The sequence below is a fragment of the Pleurodeles waltl genome, chromosome 2_1, assembly GCF_031143425.1.
Source record: "Pleurodeles waltl isolate 20211129_DDA chromosome 2_1, aPleWal1.hap1.20221129, whole genome shotgun sequence".
Classification (NCBI taxonomy): Eukaryota; Metazoa; Chordata; class Amphibia; order Caudata; family Salamandridae; genus Pleurodeles; species Pleurodeles waltl.
Genome location: NC_090438.1, coordinates 710432643 through 710451328, shown reverse-complemented (window position 1 = coordinate 710451328; position 18686 = coordinate 710432643). Strand labels below are relative to the sequence as shown.

The window sequence follows — 18686 nt, the reverse complement described above, 5'->3', positions numbered from 1 at the left end:
CCTGATTAAGCACATGCTTAAGCACGTCATCATGAGTGCTCAAGGCTACTATGGCTGTGTTCTTAAATGTATAGATGTGGAGTCACGCTTACATATGCTAGGCTGTGATAGTTTAGACTAAAGAGATAGGAATGTCTCAAACTCTGATTTGTTTTGACAATATTACAGCAAATGAGTGGTCAAATCGCAATAAAAAGCCCGGTTTACGACCATTGATTATGAGAGGTTTTCACACTAGAGATTACAGTCAGAAGCCATGTCGATTTTCTGACTCCAAATCCAGAATCCGCTCTCAATCGGGGAGATAAATCAGGAGACTCATCTGCAGGAGCTGGGAGCAGCCATGCTGGGACTTCTGTCCTTGAATGAAGCACATGCCAGTCTTTCTGTGGCAGAACTCTGAAAACAAACAGGCAGACTTGCTGTTTCAAAAGGTATGTTGTGCGATTGATTCCAAATGCTGGACAGGCTGGGATGCTACCTAATGTTTTAGCCTACTAAATTAGTGCACAATTTAGAATTAGCAGTAGAGTATAGGATGTTATCTAACTTGCATACACACTTGAAATGTTTTTATTTTTATCATTAATAATAACAATTTTAACTGCAATCGTATTAGCTTTCTGTGTTGGTTCCATTCATTTCATTTGCACAAGATCAAGACTTTTAAAATACACCTTTAGAACTAGACGTCCCAGTATCTTAGTACAATGTTTGAGTGTGTTGTCTGCAAGACTAACACATTGTTTTGCCTACCACTGTGTCCCTGAACATGTTTAACAGGACTGCTGATAAGTAACCTGAAAACACTGCAAGCACAAATAATAGCTTGGTGGGATAGTTTTATGACTGTGGTCCATTGGGCTTCTCTAACTCAGCATGTACACTGAACTGAGTCCCTGCAGCATGGGTTTGAGATCCAAGCACTGCAGTTCTGAAGGAAATCTCCAGAATGTGTATCAAGATAAAGGTAGAACTATAAGGAAGCACTCTTTCAATTCATTGCCTTAATAGATGTGCAATATTAGTCACCATTTATTAATACCCAGATCATACCACATTATACAACATAACTCCATGCCACAGTAAAATGGACGCACTTTAACACTGTTTATCTTATAACTTTGCCCCTCCTCTCCCTTCGCCTGAGTGGAACCTCCGGGCTCCCTGGACTGATTCCACAAGTGCATGCATTGAATTATCCGTTTCAAACTGCATTGCCTCATAGAAGGAGGTGGCGTCGAATGTGCTGTGGTAGGCTGAAGCCCGATCCGCGCGCATGCATGCCTGAGGAAACGCAGATATTTCTTCTGCCAATTCAATGGCACACTTTAGGGCTGAAACGAAAGATAATACAAGAGCATAATCAGGTACTGACACTAAAATGGCTGAGGCTACTGCTATTCACAGTGTTTAAATAGTAATATTATTGATTACTAAAGTGAGAGCTCAGACGATAGGAATGCCCATAAAAATAGAGTCATGTTAACAATTCCAGTAGATTCTTTATGTGCACTTTAATGGACTGCTCTTCCAGTTTTATCAGGTATTTCTTGTAATAATACGATATCTTTACAGGTTTTTTCCCAGAACGAAGTAGCATATGTGCCGGCTTTCCACAATGCTATGGTATGTTTGAAAAACTGGATAATATTAAACACACAAGCAAATGTATATAGAATATTTAACTATGCCAACCAATCAAATATGTAATTCTGTATGGAGTGGCCCAGCTATCTGATGAAAGTAGATGAGTTGAACAAGTTACTTACCTATGTTGATGCTCTTTCTGTGGATGCTCTATCAGCAGATTTCTCACCTTTAGAATATGTTAACGCAAAATGATTTAAATAAAAATTATTAATGAGTGTTTATATGATCAAATAATAAATCTATTTGAAAATGGTTAACATAGAAAATGAATGTGCACGTTTGAAATTGTGACCTCGGAGATTGTCCACCAAGATTCATGAATGTACTAATAAAATGACTAGCATACATGAAATATAGAAAAACTTATAAAATAATGTAGTAATGTGTCATATTGAGAGATATAACCTATGTTTGCAATGATGGTAGACCTTAACTTAGTTAATGTCTTGGCCTAGTTTTGTCATGCCTCATGCAGAATCTGCATTTCTTCGCATTTAATGGAAAATGCTGACAAGCTGAACTAACCCTGAACTGTTCATTGTTTAATAAAATTTGCTTAGCTGAAACCTCTATGTGAAATAATGGACAGGAGATGATAAAACTAGAATTGTAGCCATTTAGAGTGTAAAGCGCACTGAGTGTACTTTCCCAGGACTTGAACAATGAAGGCACTGACTGGAGAAGATGATGCAACATTTTCGATACCTGACGAGCCGGACATCGTAAAGTGGACCAATCAACAACATGAGAACTGTGCAATATTAGAATTCATAGATTTGGAATAAAATAACTATTGGGTAGAGTCATAACTGGAGAGTAATTGACCAATTGGAAATTGGGGGATAGTCTGGGTAACTTCAATATAACAACCTGACAGAGGAGGAGACAGACAGATGGAGAGAGATGTCAGATGCCAGATGTTAGATATTGCTAAGGCAACTCGCGATTCAATCATTGGGCTCATACTTTCGTGAGTCTGATGTGATGCGGACCGACTGATGACCTGAAGACGAAGACTGACTCTGTTGCTGATCCATACCGAGGATAGGTAGATATGATAATGTGACTGAATATAACTTTATGCCTTTTCTAGGTACCAACTGCCCTGTCTAATTCGTTTTCTTAGCTAGATGGTTTTTCAAAATTCTTGTTCTAAATTGTTTTGCATAAAGTCACACATGCTATGCTAATCTGGACTAGATGAGGTTTCCCTTCTGTGACAACTGACTTAGAGACAATTTGATTGACGGACTGTTTTGCTGAACTCTATGAATAGGGAAAACTTGTTACCTTTGATCTTCCTATTGAATTTTACTAATTAATCTTATGACTTAGTATTGTAACAAATAGGGAAATAAAAGCACTAAAACGTTTAACAAGTTGTGGTTATTCATGACTGGTGGGCCATGGGGTGCTGTGTTCCTTTGATTCATAGCTGATGATGAATAATGTTTATTGAGTTGTGTATTGATCATTAGAGTACCTACCATTCCCTAGCTAGGATACTTCATGCGAATTAAAAGGTTCATCGACCTATGCACGTCTCTTTGTAAGTTTACTTATTAAGGACCAGACGCACTAACAAATATCGTCTGGAGCCAGACAGGTATCTGGAGAATTTCAACATCAAATGTTCCTATGCACCAACAGGTGGCGTTATGCGTCTCCGCACCGGTTCCATACTGCCCTGGAAGTGACGAGGGGAACCCATGCGCACAGATGTCAGTTTCTTGTTTTTTTTTCTTTCTTCACCCCCAGGTGTGGACTGTAGAACAACTCTTGGCAACACTGTACTGCTGTTAAACATGGAATCTTTTTAGATGTTAAAAAGACCACTGCACAGAATGGGGAGATGGAAGGGCAGTGAGGAATATGCATTTAGATATCGTATCCATCAGAAAGAGCATTAACAAAGGTAAATTACTTGTTCTTCTGATGCATACCTCTAATTGCAGATTACTCACCTTTCCAACAGATGCCAAAAAATGGACCTCCCAAAGTTGGAGGAGTGGACTCAGACCCTAATGCCCTGCAGGAGTAAGCCAAGTGACCTTCTCACTGGACCTGGCTGTCAAGGGGACAGTGCTTTGTGAACGTAAGCACTGGTACCTATGTCACAGTTTGGAAGATGTCTAGAACAGGCAAACTTCGTGCAATTACTGTGCTAGCAGTTAGGACCTCAGTGGAATGGATTCTCATGCCCCCTTAAGCTGCTTTTTGGCCATTGTGTTGAAGATCTTAATGCAGAGGACTATCCATTTTGACAGGGTCCTCTTTTGCAACACTGTGCTCTTCTTCACATCTGAGAACCTGACAAAGAGCAAATGATTGAACCAGTGAACCTTCGTCCAGTCATTGTAAAAACTCTAAAGCCCTCTTTGGTTGAAGGCAATGAAGCCTCTCCTCCTGTTTCTAGGGAGGAGGCAGAGCAAAGTATGTATGTAAGGTGATCGACTGGCCAACCTGAAAGGGCATCACACCCTTAAGAAGGAAAACCATCCAGTTCCTTAACACCCAATTCTACAGAAAGAGGGAACTGTAGGGATTCTCTCTAATGCAGAGTCCACTTTTTCCTCATTGAGGATGAACCAATCAAATGGCATATCATTTAGCCATTCTGGCACATAGCCTGAAAATTTAGTTGACCTCATCCATGCATGCCTTTGATTCACAATGCTGCTAACAGCTCTACCAAGTCAATCTGTAGTATCCAGGCCTGCACGAATGACATAATTTACTGCATTCTGTCCATCATGAAATGCCTTAGTCAGAACAGCTCTAAGATACTCCATGACTGCTGGCAAGATCTTACTGGTCATGTCCCAAACAGCATGAGTGTACAAGCAGACAAACCGCAATTATGGATCCAAAAGTTGGACTTGCGGATGGGAATATTCTCATGCCAAAAGTGTTCATTCTTCTGGATTCCCTATCTAAAGGAGTTGGCGTGCAGGAACTGGGATGATCCTGCACTATCAGGCTCTCTAGTGTAGGGTGCTTCTTAAGTAGGAATTCTGGATTACTCAACGAAGGCCTATGTCACCAGTCTATTGACCAACTGGCAGACAGACAAGAACAAGGCTTAGACCATATCACCATTAGGGCATTAGTGATGGCATCATTAAATGGCAGCAATGGTCTGATGATTTTTTATCTCATTAGAGGGTAAATGCAGATCTAGCACCTCATCTGCCCTCTGGACTGCCACCAGAAACAAAGCACAATCTCCTTTTGGTTGCCCAAATGATGAGTCATGCTCCATCTCAGGGGAAGTAGTTAGCATACTAGCATTTCTAGCATTTTCAAAATCCAAGGCTATTGTATCATCAGTATAGTAGGTGGGGGTAAACGATCATCTCCTCCTCATCATCAGTGTCCTAGAGAACCCTATGTGATTCAAGAACAGGATCAAGGTCAAACCCAAAAAGAATGGAGCCTTTGCAGTAGAGGCCCACTTGTTTGGAGTCAGGCTGCATAATAACCGGTTGTGGTTTCATGAAATCGTAGGGTGACATCGACTGATATCTGATTTTAATTCAGAGACAAATATGAGCTTTAGCATTGGGTCTTCCACTGATGCCGGTGAAGGTGAACCAGCATGGAATTTGAACCCTGTGTGGAAGCCTGTACTGGTGTCGCTATGTGCCTGGTAATGGATTCCAAAATGACAGACGGTATAGGGGAGGACCTGCCACAGTAATCTGACTGGAGGCATCTGAAGCTTCATGGGGCAAAAAGGTGAATCTGAGGAAGCCGAGGTCTCATTAAAAGATATGCACATGGCCCTCATGAAAGCCGCTATCTCCTTTGGGGTTATCAACAGCCCAGGAAACTCGGGCATGCTGGGACCAGCTGAGGAACTGGCCCTGACACTGGGAATTTTAAAGGAGTGTAAGATTTATCTTAATGTCCTCTCATCTTCTCTATCAAGGTAGAGTGGCAGGCTAGTGTCTAGTCCCATTTCCTGTATCTATGTTTGTGCTTGGACTTTGACTTACTCATATACTTTGAGTAGAAAGAAGATCGTTCAAGGGTAGTCCTGCGACTGGGACTAAGATCTTGTACTTCGACTGCAACCTCTTCTCAACTTTGGCCACATAGAGTTTCCTTTCCCAGGTTCAGTTCACATTGGGATGACAGCCAGTAAACAGCGCCCAGGCACTAAAGATACACCTTGTGTGGATCCGTGGCTGAAATCTGCTTCCTGGAGTTTTGGCACAACTTGAAGACTGTTTCTTTTGGAGGGGATATAATTCCCTAGCACACTTCCTGAAAGGTTATGGAACTCATTGGTACAACAGAGAAGTGGGGAAAGGAATTCAAGATCCACACTTGAAGGCAAGGAAATAGCAGCATGCAGAGGTTTGGCGTTTTCATGCAGCTCTTCTCCATTACTTCCAGGGTGGTATCTAGCGTGAAATCCCACGATTCCACCAGTCAGTGCACAGGAGCATATTTTGGAAAGAGGTACCAGGGCACTCCAGAAAGCAGTCCAAATAATATATTCCAAAGTGAGAAAAGAGTCCAAAGTTCAATCAAAGTTGTTTTCCAAAATGGTTAGGCTTTAATTCCTTGTGTTACTAAAAATTCCACAAACAGTCGTGAGTGTACATATTCCACAAACAGCCAACACGTGTTTCGTCCAAGGGACTTTTTCAAGGCTGCAAAATAGAAATCAAACATTGCATGTAGTGGTGCATAAAAGAACATAGTTATAAAGAGTTGGAGATACACTCAAAGAGAGAAAATAGGCAGTCTGTTGAAGACTATAAGAAAGAGAGTAATAGTGGGAAGAATAATGAAACTGGTAACCAGGGGCAGGGGGAAATATATCATAGGCGATTCTGTCAGAACAAGACAGAGTATCATGTATAATAGAAAAAGGAGAGATTATAAAGAAGTGACCTGGATGTATAGATTGGAGAAATGATTAGGGACCCCATAATTGGTGAACAAGTAGACAATAAAGAGGTGCTCAAGAAGGAGATTGCCTGTGTTTACAACCGATCGAAGTAAGAGCACGAACCTTAATAAGAAAACCAAACCAATTGTGTGAGATTATATGAGAAGTTAGTGAGACCAAAAGTTGTGCATAAAGTGTATCAAAAGGAAATGTGAAGAACAACAACGTCTACTGTGATTCATTGAAATAGGAGGTATAACGTACCGAAAACGTGCAAGTATAGGAATTCATATGTTAAATGCTGCGAAATCAGGTGATCCAAGGGTATCCTGTAGTAGTCCTAAATAGGTGTTCAAATTTGTTATAATGCAGTGACCCCAGGAAAGGTGGTATCTGAAGTCATATATCTTGATCAAGTTATGCGGAGACAGGCCATGATAAGCCCATCAAACTAAAAGAATTAAAAGATTGAAAAAAAAAATAATATAAATATATAAATTGTTAGTTGGATATGACTAAGCTAGAAAAAAATATTTGTAAATAACAGTGAGCAGTGGACTGAGGAAAAGCGGGGTCATAGTGACACTATGGGGTCGAGGACAATAGAAATTGCTTTAGTACTAGAGCTATGAACATTTTAACTTAATAATATATGCAGATAGCCGTAGTTATAAAATAAGGACACAAGGAAAAGCTAAGAAATCCAAAAAACGTGCCAGTTTAAGGGTGGAGGAGGACATACATAAGTCTTACTCTAATATCGGGCAACCAAAACGATGTAAATGAGATAAAGTTTTGTATTCCCTGATACACGAAGGACGTGTAAAAAGAGGGAAAAGAAGCCATACGCTTAACTAAACTGCCTGGAACAACGAAGCCGGCAGTCATCGCTCGGACATTAAAACTTGAAAGCCGAAGGGATGGCTTGTGACTACAACCGGTAACAGAAAAATCAATAAGGTCGGGTGCGTGAAAACGAAAAAGAAAATTGTGTATATAAAGAATTTTTTGGGAGGCTAAAAAGTAGACATGAGGAAAGGGACACGAGGTAATATCAAAAAGACGGGGCTTACCCATATCATAGTAACGATGAGACGTGCTCTGGCGTTTCGGCAAAGTATGTTTGTGTAATTGATAGCCGACATCTTAATATGTAACTCCCAATCAAAATAAAAGAAGGACCAAGCTGAGAGGAAGATTACCAAGTGCCAAATCGGACAGCGGGGGCCATATTTGAATGGTCAATTGATATAGCAGAAAGAGCTATTAGTAAGGGTATAGAGGTATAATATGCAGGAAGATGTGAGGAAAATGGGTTATAAAGCATGAGATTTATGGAAAAAATGAAAATAAGAAGAAAAGGATAATGATACATGTATATGAAAAAAAGGGAAAAAGCAGAGATGGATAAGTAAACATAATGTAATCAGCTGGTTGTAATTTATAGTAAACATATTTTTTGCAAGTAAAAAAGGGAACTGGAGAGGACCAGAGGAGCTGAAGTAAAAATACAATAACAACAATCACAGACATCAGTAAGATTACAAACGGTGCACATATGCGCACAAATAAATGAACATGATTTGAGAATTTTAAAGTGAAAAAAACTTTTAGACATACAGATTTACAAGCGAAAATGTTGGGTTAAAGGTTTATAAAAATACATGTAAGTCCTTATGAATGTTTAGGCCTTTTTCCACGGCCCTAAGTTAAATGATCCATCTACTTTCAAGACGTCTAAGGGACGCGGTCCTGTCGTCACCCCTAGATTGACTGCTTATTGTGTTGATGCCATGTACTGTGATGCCAAGGATTTCTCTTTGACTGTGAGTATTGTTGTAGTGTGTGGCAAAAGGGTAGTTGGTGTTGAATGAACGAATGGCTCTGATGTGTTCTTGTATTCTTTCTTTCATAGGCCTAATCATTCTTCCCACATATATAAGACCACAAATGCAAACAATGCAGTATACAACAAAGTTCGTGTTACAGTTGATGAAATGGTCAATCTTGTATGTGACGTGTGTATTATACTGGAAACAGAACAATTTGTCCTTAATGTAACAACAAATGTTGCACTGGCCACATTTGTATGAACCATGTGGTGGTTTAGGTAACCACGTGTCGTTGTTTATAGGTGGTAGAAAGCTGTGACAGAGGTGGTCGCGTAGTGTTCGTCCTCTCCTGTACGTGATACTCGTTTTTTTTTATCTTGGTCATATCCAACTAACAATTTATATATTTATATATATATTTTTTTCAATCTTTTAATTCTTTTAGTTTGATGGGCTTATCATGGCCTGTCTCCGCATAACTTAATCAAGATATATGACTCCATATACAACCTTTCCTGCGGTCACTGCATTACAGCAAATTTGAACACCTATTTAGGACTACTATAGGATACCCGTGGATCACATGATTTCGCAGCATTTACCATATGAATTCCTATACTTGCACGTTTTCGGTAGTTATACCTCCTATTTCAATAAATCACAGTAGACGTCGTTGTTCTTCACATTTCCTTTTGATACACTTTATGCACAACTTTTGGTCTCACTAACTTTTCATATAATCTCACACAATTGTTTTGGTTTTCTTATTAAAGTTTGTGCTCTTACTTCGATCGGTTGTAAATACAGGCAATCTCCTTCTTGAGCATCTCTTTATTGTCTACTTGCTCACCAATTACGGGGTCCCTAATCATTTCTCCAATCTATACATCCAGGTCACTTCTTTATAATCTCTCCTTTTTCCATTATATATGATACTCTGTCTTGTTCTGACGGAATCGCCTATGATATATTTCCACCTGCCCCTGGTTACTAGTTTCATTATTCTTCCCACTATTACTCTCTCTCTTATAGTCTTCAACAGACTGCCTATTTTCTCTCTTTGAGTGTATCTACAACTCTTTATAACTATGTTCTTTTATGCACCACTACATGCAATGTTTGAATTCTATTTTGCAGCCTTGAAAAAGTCCCTTGGGCAAAACATGTGTTGGCTGTTTGTGGAATATGTACACTCACGACTGTTAGTGGAATTTTTTAGTAACACAAGGAATTAAAGCCTAACCATTTTGGAAAACAACTTTGATTGAACTTTGGACTCTTTTCTCACTTTGGAATATATTATTCGGACTGCTTTCTGGAGTGCCCTGGTACCTCTTTCCAAAATACTTTCCAGCACAGTTCAAAAATCTTTTTGATCAGTTCACTGAATACCCTTGGTGGTTGGGTATTACTACCAGGTTCAGCACCGACAAGAACTCTAGGGATTTTGGACTTACTAATCAGTTATTATTTCTTGTACAGATGTGTGAATACTAGGCATTAACCACTGTTCTGTTTCCTTTACCTAGTGCACAGGAGCATTACTGCTGAAATCCTCCAGATCTAGCGCAGTTCTTGATAATATTCTAAAGGTGAGAAATCTGTAATTAATAGTATACAGCAAAACAATGAGGTTTCCGCTGTTTTGTCACATTGCTTCAATCCTGCGCTAGGTCTCTGCAAGATATGGGGCCAATGTTGCTGCCTACAAATAGGCCATAGCGCTACATCTTGGGCATCAGAACAGTAAAACTCAATTGGCAGAAGTAGGACCTTTCAAAAAGTACAGCAATGTTCATATTCGCCGGCAGGTAAGCATCTGGTGGGCAAAATGATCCTTCTGATAGTGTTCTGTCCAACCCTTAACAATAACTGCCATAGGCTGTCTAAGGTCTACAAGGGGGCCCTTCTCTTGACATACACTGCAGGGTAGCATAGGTTATCACCCTGAGGACGTCTGTGTCTTAGTATGAACCCCTCCCCTACCCCCAGATAACCCATATCACACGCTTCCTGCAAGTGTTCGCATTTGGTGAGCTGGACAAATGGCTGGTCGCACAACATAGTGAAGTCTGCTGACCACAAATGTTCTTGTTTGGACAGTTGTTCTCTTGCACCACAGTAATATTAGACTTGATACGTGTCCAGATCTGTTGCAGAATGGAGTCAGAACTTCCAAAATACTTTAATGCACCACAAAACTGTGGGGGTCATTCTGACCCCGGCCGGCGGCGGAAGCCGCCGGCTTGGCTGGGACCGCCAGAATACCGCTGCGCGGTCAAAAGACCGCCGCGGGTATTCTGGGTTTCCCGCTGGGCTGGCGGGCGACCGCCAGAAGGCCGCCCGCCAGCCCAGCGGGAAACACCCTTCCATGAGGATGCCGGCTCCAAATGGAGCCGGCGGAGTGGAAGGGGTGCGACGGGTGCAGTTGCACCCGTCGCGATTTTCAGTGTCTGCGTGGCAGACACTGAAAATCATGGTGGGGCCCTGTTACGGGGGCCCCTGCAGTGCCCATGGCATTGACATGGGCACTGCAGGGGCCCCCAGGGGCCCCACGACACCCCTTACCGCCATCCTGTTCCTGGCGGCCACGACCGCCAGGAACAGGATGGCGGTAATGGGGTCGGAATCCCCATGGCGGCGCAGCAAGCTGCGCCGCCATGGAGGATTCCCCAGGGCAGCGGAAAACCGGCGGTACACCGCCGGTTTTCCGTTTCTGACCCACCGCCAGCCTGTTGGCGGTGCTCCCGCGGTCGTTGACCCTGGCGGTTTTTACCGCCAGGGTCAGAATGACCCCCTGTATGTTTGTAAGAAAATGGGATCCCACAATTAGTTCTGATCTCCAGCCCATCCAATGACTTATCCATGGTCTTAATAAATGGGATCTAACTATATAGATGAGGGTGGGATCTCAGAAGGCCATTCCTCCCAGCTGGCCTCGGTTGAAAAGTCTACAGGGAATTATCTTTGCCATCTCTCCTGTCAGCTCAGCAGAGGGAGGTGAAGTGGTGAGGTAGTGCCTCTATTAAGGGGCAAGAGGTATTCATCAACTAGAGCAACTGGCCTTCAAGTTAATGGCTACAATCATTTCAGTGAGGAAAAAGAACAGGACATAAACAATGAACGTGAACAGATATCTATACCCTAACTCGGTGGAGAGAGGATGTGGGGGCTAAATTGGCTTGTCGTATCAGTATACACATGGACAGCGGTGAGAGAGGTATAATCTAGAGATTGGGTCAAATATCAATAAAAAAACAACAATTTAACAGTGGGTTAGCGCCTCGAAATTGTTAATGCTACAATAGTAGCTACTGCTAAAAAAAAAAAAATATATAGCGGGCAGGAAAAAATGTTTCACAGTCCAATTCCTATCTTTAACAGGAGAAAACATATTTCTGTATCTAATAATTATATTGTTGTGTATGGTGTTTGATATACAAAGAATTTCCTAAGAAATCACAAAAAATCTGCCATAAAAACATCAAGTTCAAAGCCATATACAATGAAACAAAACAAATTGCAACTGAGTACATAAACAAGGCTCAATAACATACCATTAATGATCACATTTGTGGTCATTATCGTGGGATATGAACAGCTTGTTGTCAAGAGCTGTCACCATTTGTGAAGCTATTCATCTTAGTTCTAAGTTCTAATTTACACAATTGTATGATCTGCCACGCTGCTAATTTTCTGGAGTTTGTTCTTGAAGCTTGAATTGCAGACATTATATACACCACACACCAATTATGAGACACTGTTGAAATAATGGAAGAAGTACAGATTGATGTTGTCTTGTCCAGTGTGTGAAATGGAAAAATAGAAGTGCAGGTACCCTATACTAGATTGCCTATTTCCTTTTGAGAAGTATTGGTACTTCCCAATTAAAAGTTTTGCACTCCTGCAGGTACTCTCATTCTCAAAATAAAAGAGTAAAAGTACTCAGTACCTGACAGTTCCGCATTTAATGCACTGCTCTCATCCTCAGACCTAGCAACTTGTAAACAAATTTCTCCATGTGAGGAGGGAGTGGGGCCTTGGAAGGGGCAGGGCCTCATGCCAAATGCTAACAGGCACTCTGCCTTCCACTAAGCCCACCACTCCCTCCCTTGAAAAAAACCAAAGGGTCGCAGAGGCTATCAATGATATCCTTAATGGACAGCGGCAGCTGCTCGCAGCCTCTAAAGATAGGCTGGAAAGCAATTCTTTGTAGTAGTTCCCAGCTCATCTTTGCTGCCACTGTGTGATTTTGACTACTCACTGGGAGACCGTGTGAGGGGCGCCATAATTGTGTGGCACAAGGTGGCACCATGTGAGTTAGCAGGTTTGCTCTTGCTTATTAGCAGTTTTGAGGTTCAGGGAGACCATGCTCTAAATGTCAGCTGTTATACCTCAAAGAAATGATTAAGGGAAAATAATCTGGGAGAGCGTATGAAGGAAGCTAAAATTGTGTGACACACGATGGCACCATGTGAGCTGGCAGGTTTGCCCTTGCTTATTAGTGGTTTTGAGGATCAGGGATGCCATCTTCTAAATATCTGCTGTTATCCCTCAGAGAAATTTTGAAGGGAAAATAATCATCTTGGCTGAAACTGGGATCCTGATCATTAATGTGAGGGGAATTCTGAACCTTGACCATCAAATAAGGAACTGAGGTTTGTTCCAATGTATTTTTTAGGGTCAGTAATCATTTTTCAAAGAAACTGTTTCTTCCTAGTGTGAAAAGAGTTACTTCCTTACAATAACATTTACCCGCACTTCACACATGCCAATCAAAATTATCAAAACGTTTATAACATTTGTGTTATAACTATTAAAGCGCTCAGTGTAGAGTAAACCACCTCTTTTCACTTTTTGTTGTTGTAGATTTGTGACATAATTTATTTGCAAGTTCAGCATCCATGCAGTCACTTACACATCCATACAACCATTCATTCATTATCACATTTATCCAAATTAGCCAAATTCTTATTTTGTGTTGAATAACAGACCTCCAAAACTAGGGCCAGATGTACTAACATTAGTGTTTGCGAGTACTAAATAGCAAACTGTATGATATGTTATTTGGTAATCGCAAATACTCATGTACTAATGTGTGTTTCACATTTTTTGAGATCCCTAGTGGGTTGCAAATAGACCTACTGAAGTACGTCTCAGTTTGCGGCTCATTGGTAATTGCAAAAATCAACGGATGGTGGTGTGCTGTTGTCAGCAGACCACCATGTCTGTGATTGCTTTTGAATAAAGCAATCTTTTTTATTTTTTTAAATGCATCCCGTTTTCCTTAAAAGAAAATGGGATGAATCTTAAAAGAAAAGTGACCATTGCCTGCTCTAAAAAAATATTTTTTCAACCATTCTCAAAGGGGAAAGGGTCCCTTGGGGACCCCGTCTCATTTGCGAATAGGTTGCCACCAATTTGAAGTTGGTGGTAAAATGGGAATGTCATTCATAAATATCAATGTGAATCGGTGTTAGCAAGGGGTGCCCTAAACACACCCCTTCCAAATACTGATTCACAATCCCAAATTGTGATTTGGTAACCTGCTTGGTGTATACGAAAATGCCTTTGGGCGTTCACAAACAGCCTGATTCGGCGAATCAGGCCATTTGAGAACACAAAAAAGCTTTGTACGCCTGGCCCCGAGTTACAGCCTTCTCCATCTCAAGTTACTATAGGACACCTTCAGCTGTTCCCCCTCCATCCAAACCTCCTTTTTCTACAACGACCCCACTAGATCAAACATTACTGTTTTTAACAACAATAATCAATTTGAGTACGTTAACCAATTTTTCAGGTAGTTCATCAGCACCTTCTCATTAACACTCTCCGTCTTTAGTCGCATAAAATACTCATACAAATAAAGACTAACGTGATTACTTTGTTCTTATTTTTTAATATAAATAGATAATTTTCTGGTAATTTTTAATCGTCTCATTTTAGAATCTGTACACTAATTTATTGTTTTTTGTTTCCTAAAAATGTATCTTTTTTCCAGGATTCGAAATTGAGGGAGTCATTGTAGATGGTTAGGCCATTTCGATGGCGATGCAAGAACAAAGTGACTGGCCGAAATTAGATCAAGCAGACATACTGGGTAACAATATAAGTACAGTGCCAAGCACCAGAAAAACTATTTTGTTTATTTTTTTTGTGTTAACAAACCCAGGCTTTGGATAATATTTGTTAGAGTGAAGCCTTCTTCTCTCTAATATAAAAAATGCCTTGCTCCAGCATTAACAAGCCTGCTAAATACTGCACGATAACGATTCGAATATTATCGATTGGACTGAGAAACAGGTTACGTTCCTATACTGAAATTAGGTGAAATAAACTATTTTTGTTTTATAGGGACACAGAATAAACACCTGAACATGATATCCAACTCTAGTTCTCTAATTTACGGTTGTGCAAGTAAATAGGACGTGTATTGTCGCAAATGCTGTGATTTAATGAAACATGCTTCAAACCCGCATATACAGGAAGACTTGGGGCTGAGGCGCATTTCTTCTTTTAAAGACTCCCTTGTCTTTGTTATCCATAAAAGTTCATTGATAATACAGAAAGTATGTTCCAGGCCCCTTCCCAGGAGACCCCTGTAGTTTCCACCACCATTAACCCCTGCCGGCACTGCGAGTACCAACACAAGTACTAATCATCACACTCCTATAAGTGGGAGAGTTCAGACTACTGCAGCCCACCCACAGCTCTAAGAATTGCCTGGGTGGCAGTTATTATACATGTTTAATATATATTGTATTATTAAATGCTTTGTTGTTTTGCTCATCTCAAAATTAGACAAACAGCGCCACAATGTGGGGGACTGTCATAAGTGCTGGTGGTGAGAATTAAGGGCCAGATGTAGGTAGGTTCAAAATTGCGACTTGCAATTTGCGAGTCTGTGCGTCTCAGACACCTTCTGCAACTCGCAATGGGGTCGCAAAGACCCACCTCATTAATATTAATGAGGTGGGTCGCAGTTTGAGACCCCATTACGAGTCTGGGCACTCACGGGGATGGTGGCCTGCTGGAGACAGCAGACCACCATGTCCGTGACTGCTTTTTAATAAAGCAGTTGTTTTTTTTCCATCTGCAGCCCGTTTTCCTTAAAGGAAAACGAGCTGCACTTGGAAAAAAATACCGAAACCTTTAGTTTCGTTTTTTTTTTCAGAGCAGGCAGTGGTCCCTGCCTACTCTGAAAAAATATTTTTGTTTCCATTCACAAAGGGATCCCCTTCCCGTTTGCGACTGGGTTACCATCCACTTCAAGTGGATGGTAACTGAGATTTCATTGAAATTGCATAGCATTGCGAGTCGCAAATAGGAAGGGAACACCCCTTCCTATTTGCGAGTCGGAAATGCATTTTGCGAGTCGGATCCGACTCGCAAAATGCATTTCTGCATCGCGGAGAGGCTTTTGCGCCTCGCAAACGGCGTTTTTCGCCATTTGCGAGGCGCAAATCCTTTCCTACATCTGGCCCTAAGTGCCGGTGCAGGGCACTAGCAACCACCAGCTCAGATTAAGCACTGGCTTGAGGCAGTCTTCCTGAGCTGATACCAGTACAATAGCTCCCTTTAAAAAAAGATTACAATAACTAGACAAACTTGCTGTTATTAACCCGAAAAATGGAAGCCTGCCTTCCCACCAGGATCCTTAATTGCAGCCATCTCCCCTAAATACACTCTCAAAAATCTTCTAGGTCCTCATTACAAAACTACTGTCACAACTTCTCCTCACATCATCCATCGGTGTTAAAGAAGCCAAACAATACTCTCTACAGAAATTGTGCATATCGCAGCATGCATGCAAATAAAACATGCTATTCCTCAGACAATAAAAATAATGCTATTCCTTAGACATTTATGATTAGGTAATAAACTTCATTACACTTTCATGGAACGTTATCATCCTTAAGTAACAGAATGATTCAGGATGACAAATATTCTCTAACTATATCTTTTCAAAGAAATAATGCTGTTTTACTTCTCAAAGACATTGGCTCAGTGCACGCATAAGTCAGGGAACGTAACCATTTAGAAAAATCTACAACACGCCTTCCTCATTTGTTTACAGAATAGTCTGTAAACAACCTTAGATTTTATTGCCATTAGACTCAAAGATGTATTTTATCTTGCCAAGTCAAACACTTTTGTTTTTGAAGAGCTAGGAGAGGGTAGACATGACAGTGAGTTCAAGTCTCCGGGCGCGAGCCAGTATGTGGATACAAAAGGTAGCGCCTTACTTCAGATAAGGAGAATTGAACTGATTTGCAATGAATCCCAAACCCCAACTCTCCTTCCGCTGGTGTAACTCACTATTGTTCCATTCTCCTTCCTACCCTCCTATACTCTGTTTGATACACCCTCCGGGTTTTACAGAGATATTAAGAATCCAGATTAATCTAAATTTCCTCGTAGTTTTTTTTTTTTTCATTTTGCTTGTCTTTTGCAACATGCTCTTAACTCATGATGAATAATCAGAATGTATGGCAGTTTCTGATTCACACATCATTTATGGTGAAGTAAGAGCACTACTACTCTGCAACAAGTGACCAAAATAAGAGGGCTTTCCCTGATATAAAGAGCAATACCCAAACCATGGATAATCACATCACAGGAGACTTTGGAAACAAGATGTATTTTGATTGTATTAAGACTGCGTGTTGTTTGAAGCAGGGAACTAGAGATAAATATTGGTTGATAGTTCATATACTGCTGTATGACACACGGCATCGTATGCCAACAAGTCTCATATGGTAGACTAACATGAGGCACCAGTCTCTCATTATTCAGCACGTTTGTGGAGATGAGATTACAAGACAGTCTAAAAATGTTGTGGAAGCCCACCGCAAGCATCTTTAACAACTGACATTTATAATTGTCAGGGCAGGGAAATGTAGCTGGCATCAAAGGAACTTCTTGCATCACAAGATAAAGAACACCCAATACACAGAAAACTCAATATATCATAGCCTATTATACAGCAGACCATGCATTCTTCGCTTACTGCTGCGAGAACTAGATGACACCGGCAGGATCAGAAATGGAGAAGATCTTATCAACACCTTTTGACTTGAATTAGCAGATCAAGATTGGCAACACTTTGTTTAGAACAGAGAATCTTGCGATAAAATCATATGGGCTTCTTGTTGCGGATTCTGTTCAGATCTGGCTATTAGACAAGTGAGGGCACTATACTAGCTCTATTTCAGATGGTTGCCTGTGACAATCAGATCTGCATGTGGCAAGAAACTGGATTTTGAAGCGTCACTGACACAGCCAAGACCTTAGCATGAATTTACTTCTGTGTGAAGGAGCACAACCTCCCATGCTTTATGGAGCCCATTAGAGGGTTCGTATTAACTGGGAAACATGATCACAAACATTGTATCTTTAAAATGGCTTTCAAATCTGAGAGCAGAGGATACACTGGTTCTGTTTGACTTGGATCTTTCTTTCACTCTTCAGATAAACTATATTGTCAAGAACAAAAACTTCCAACTTGAACGTTCAGTAAATCTTTACCCTTTCACCAATCAAATAGTCAGTAGTATGGAAGCAGAACCCCAAATTCCAAGACACCCTGAAATTTAGATCACCCCAAAATTACCCCTTGTGGTTCCACTTTGAAGTTGATCTAAGACAAATGGGCACCCTCTCCAATTTCTGACTCAACAATAGTTTAGCAGAGTAGTCAAATAAGTAACTGGGACCACTCAATAACTGAGTTCTAGATCAGGGAAAAGTTAAAGGGATTTATTACAAAATCTTAAAAATACAGCGGTACATAATAAATGTTATATGCCATAAAGGCTTAGCTGCAAAGTACATAGTCAGAAATCAGAAATATTCTCATCCCAAATGAACACCAAAATCATAAGAGAACCAGACATCATCCCCATTAGAAAAGGGACATCTTCTAAAATATCCATAATAAATTGGACAGTCTCTGGTAGAAAAGGAAAGTCACCTTGCTCACCCCAAACCTGAGGTACATAAGTCTTACTTACACACTGAAAAAAGACTACAGTTTCAACATGACATGATTAGAGATAACCCATTTTAAGCAAATCAAACATGTGACAAGTCAAATTAAAGTATATAACACTAATCCACGTCTAAGTAAACAATAAGCAGCTTCTATGCTGTTGCTGTCTGGAGATCTGCACAACATTATGAAACATCATAGACAACAGTCCATACATCAGTAAATTCGGACAGGCCCCAGCAGCGGAAACTACACCAGAAGGTGCCTTGGGTACTTGGAACATCAAGAAAGCTAAGAAGTTCATTAC

At 40.7% G+C, this 18686-nt stretch overlaps 1 protein-coding gene across 2 annotated transcripts in view; it reads right to left on the bottom strand.

The window, feature by feature from the left end:
* Positions 1-1002: 1002 nt before the first annotated feature.
* Positions 1003-18686, bottom strand: part of LOC138267873 (enoyl-CoA hydratase EchA19-like) — a 281482-nt gene continuing 263798 nt past the window's right edge. For both annotated transcript variants that reach the window (XM_069217102.1, XM_069217111.1), the window contains one exon: positions 1003-1337. In XM_069217102.1, coding sequence (XP_069073203.1) covers positions 1117-1337 — 221 coding nt within the window. In that variant the 3' untranslated portion in view covers positions 1003-1116. The remainder of the gene's footprint in view (positions 1338-18686) is intronic.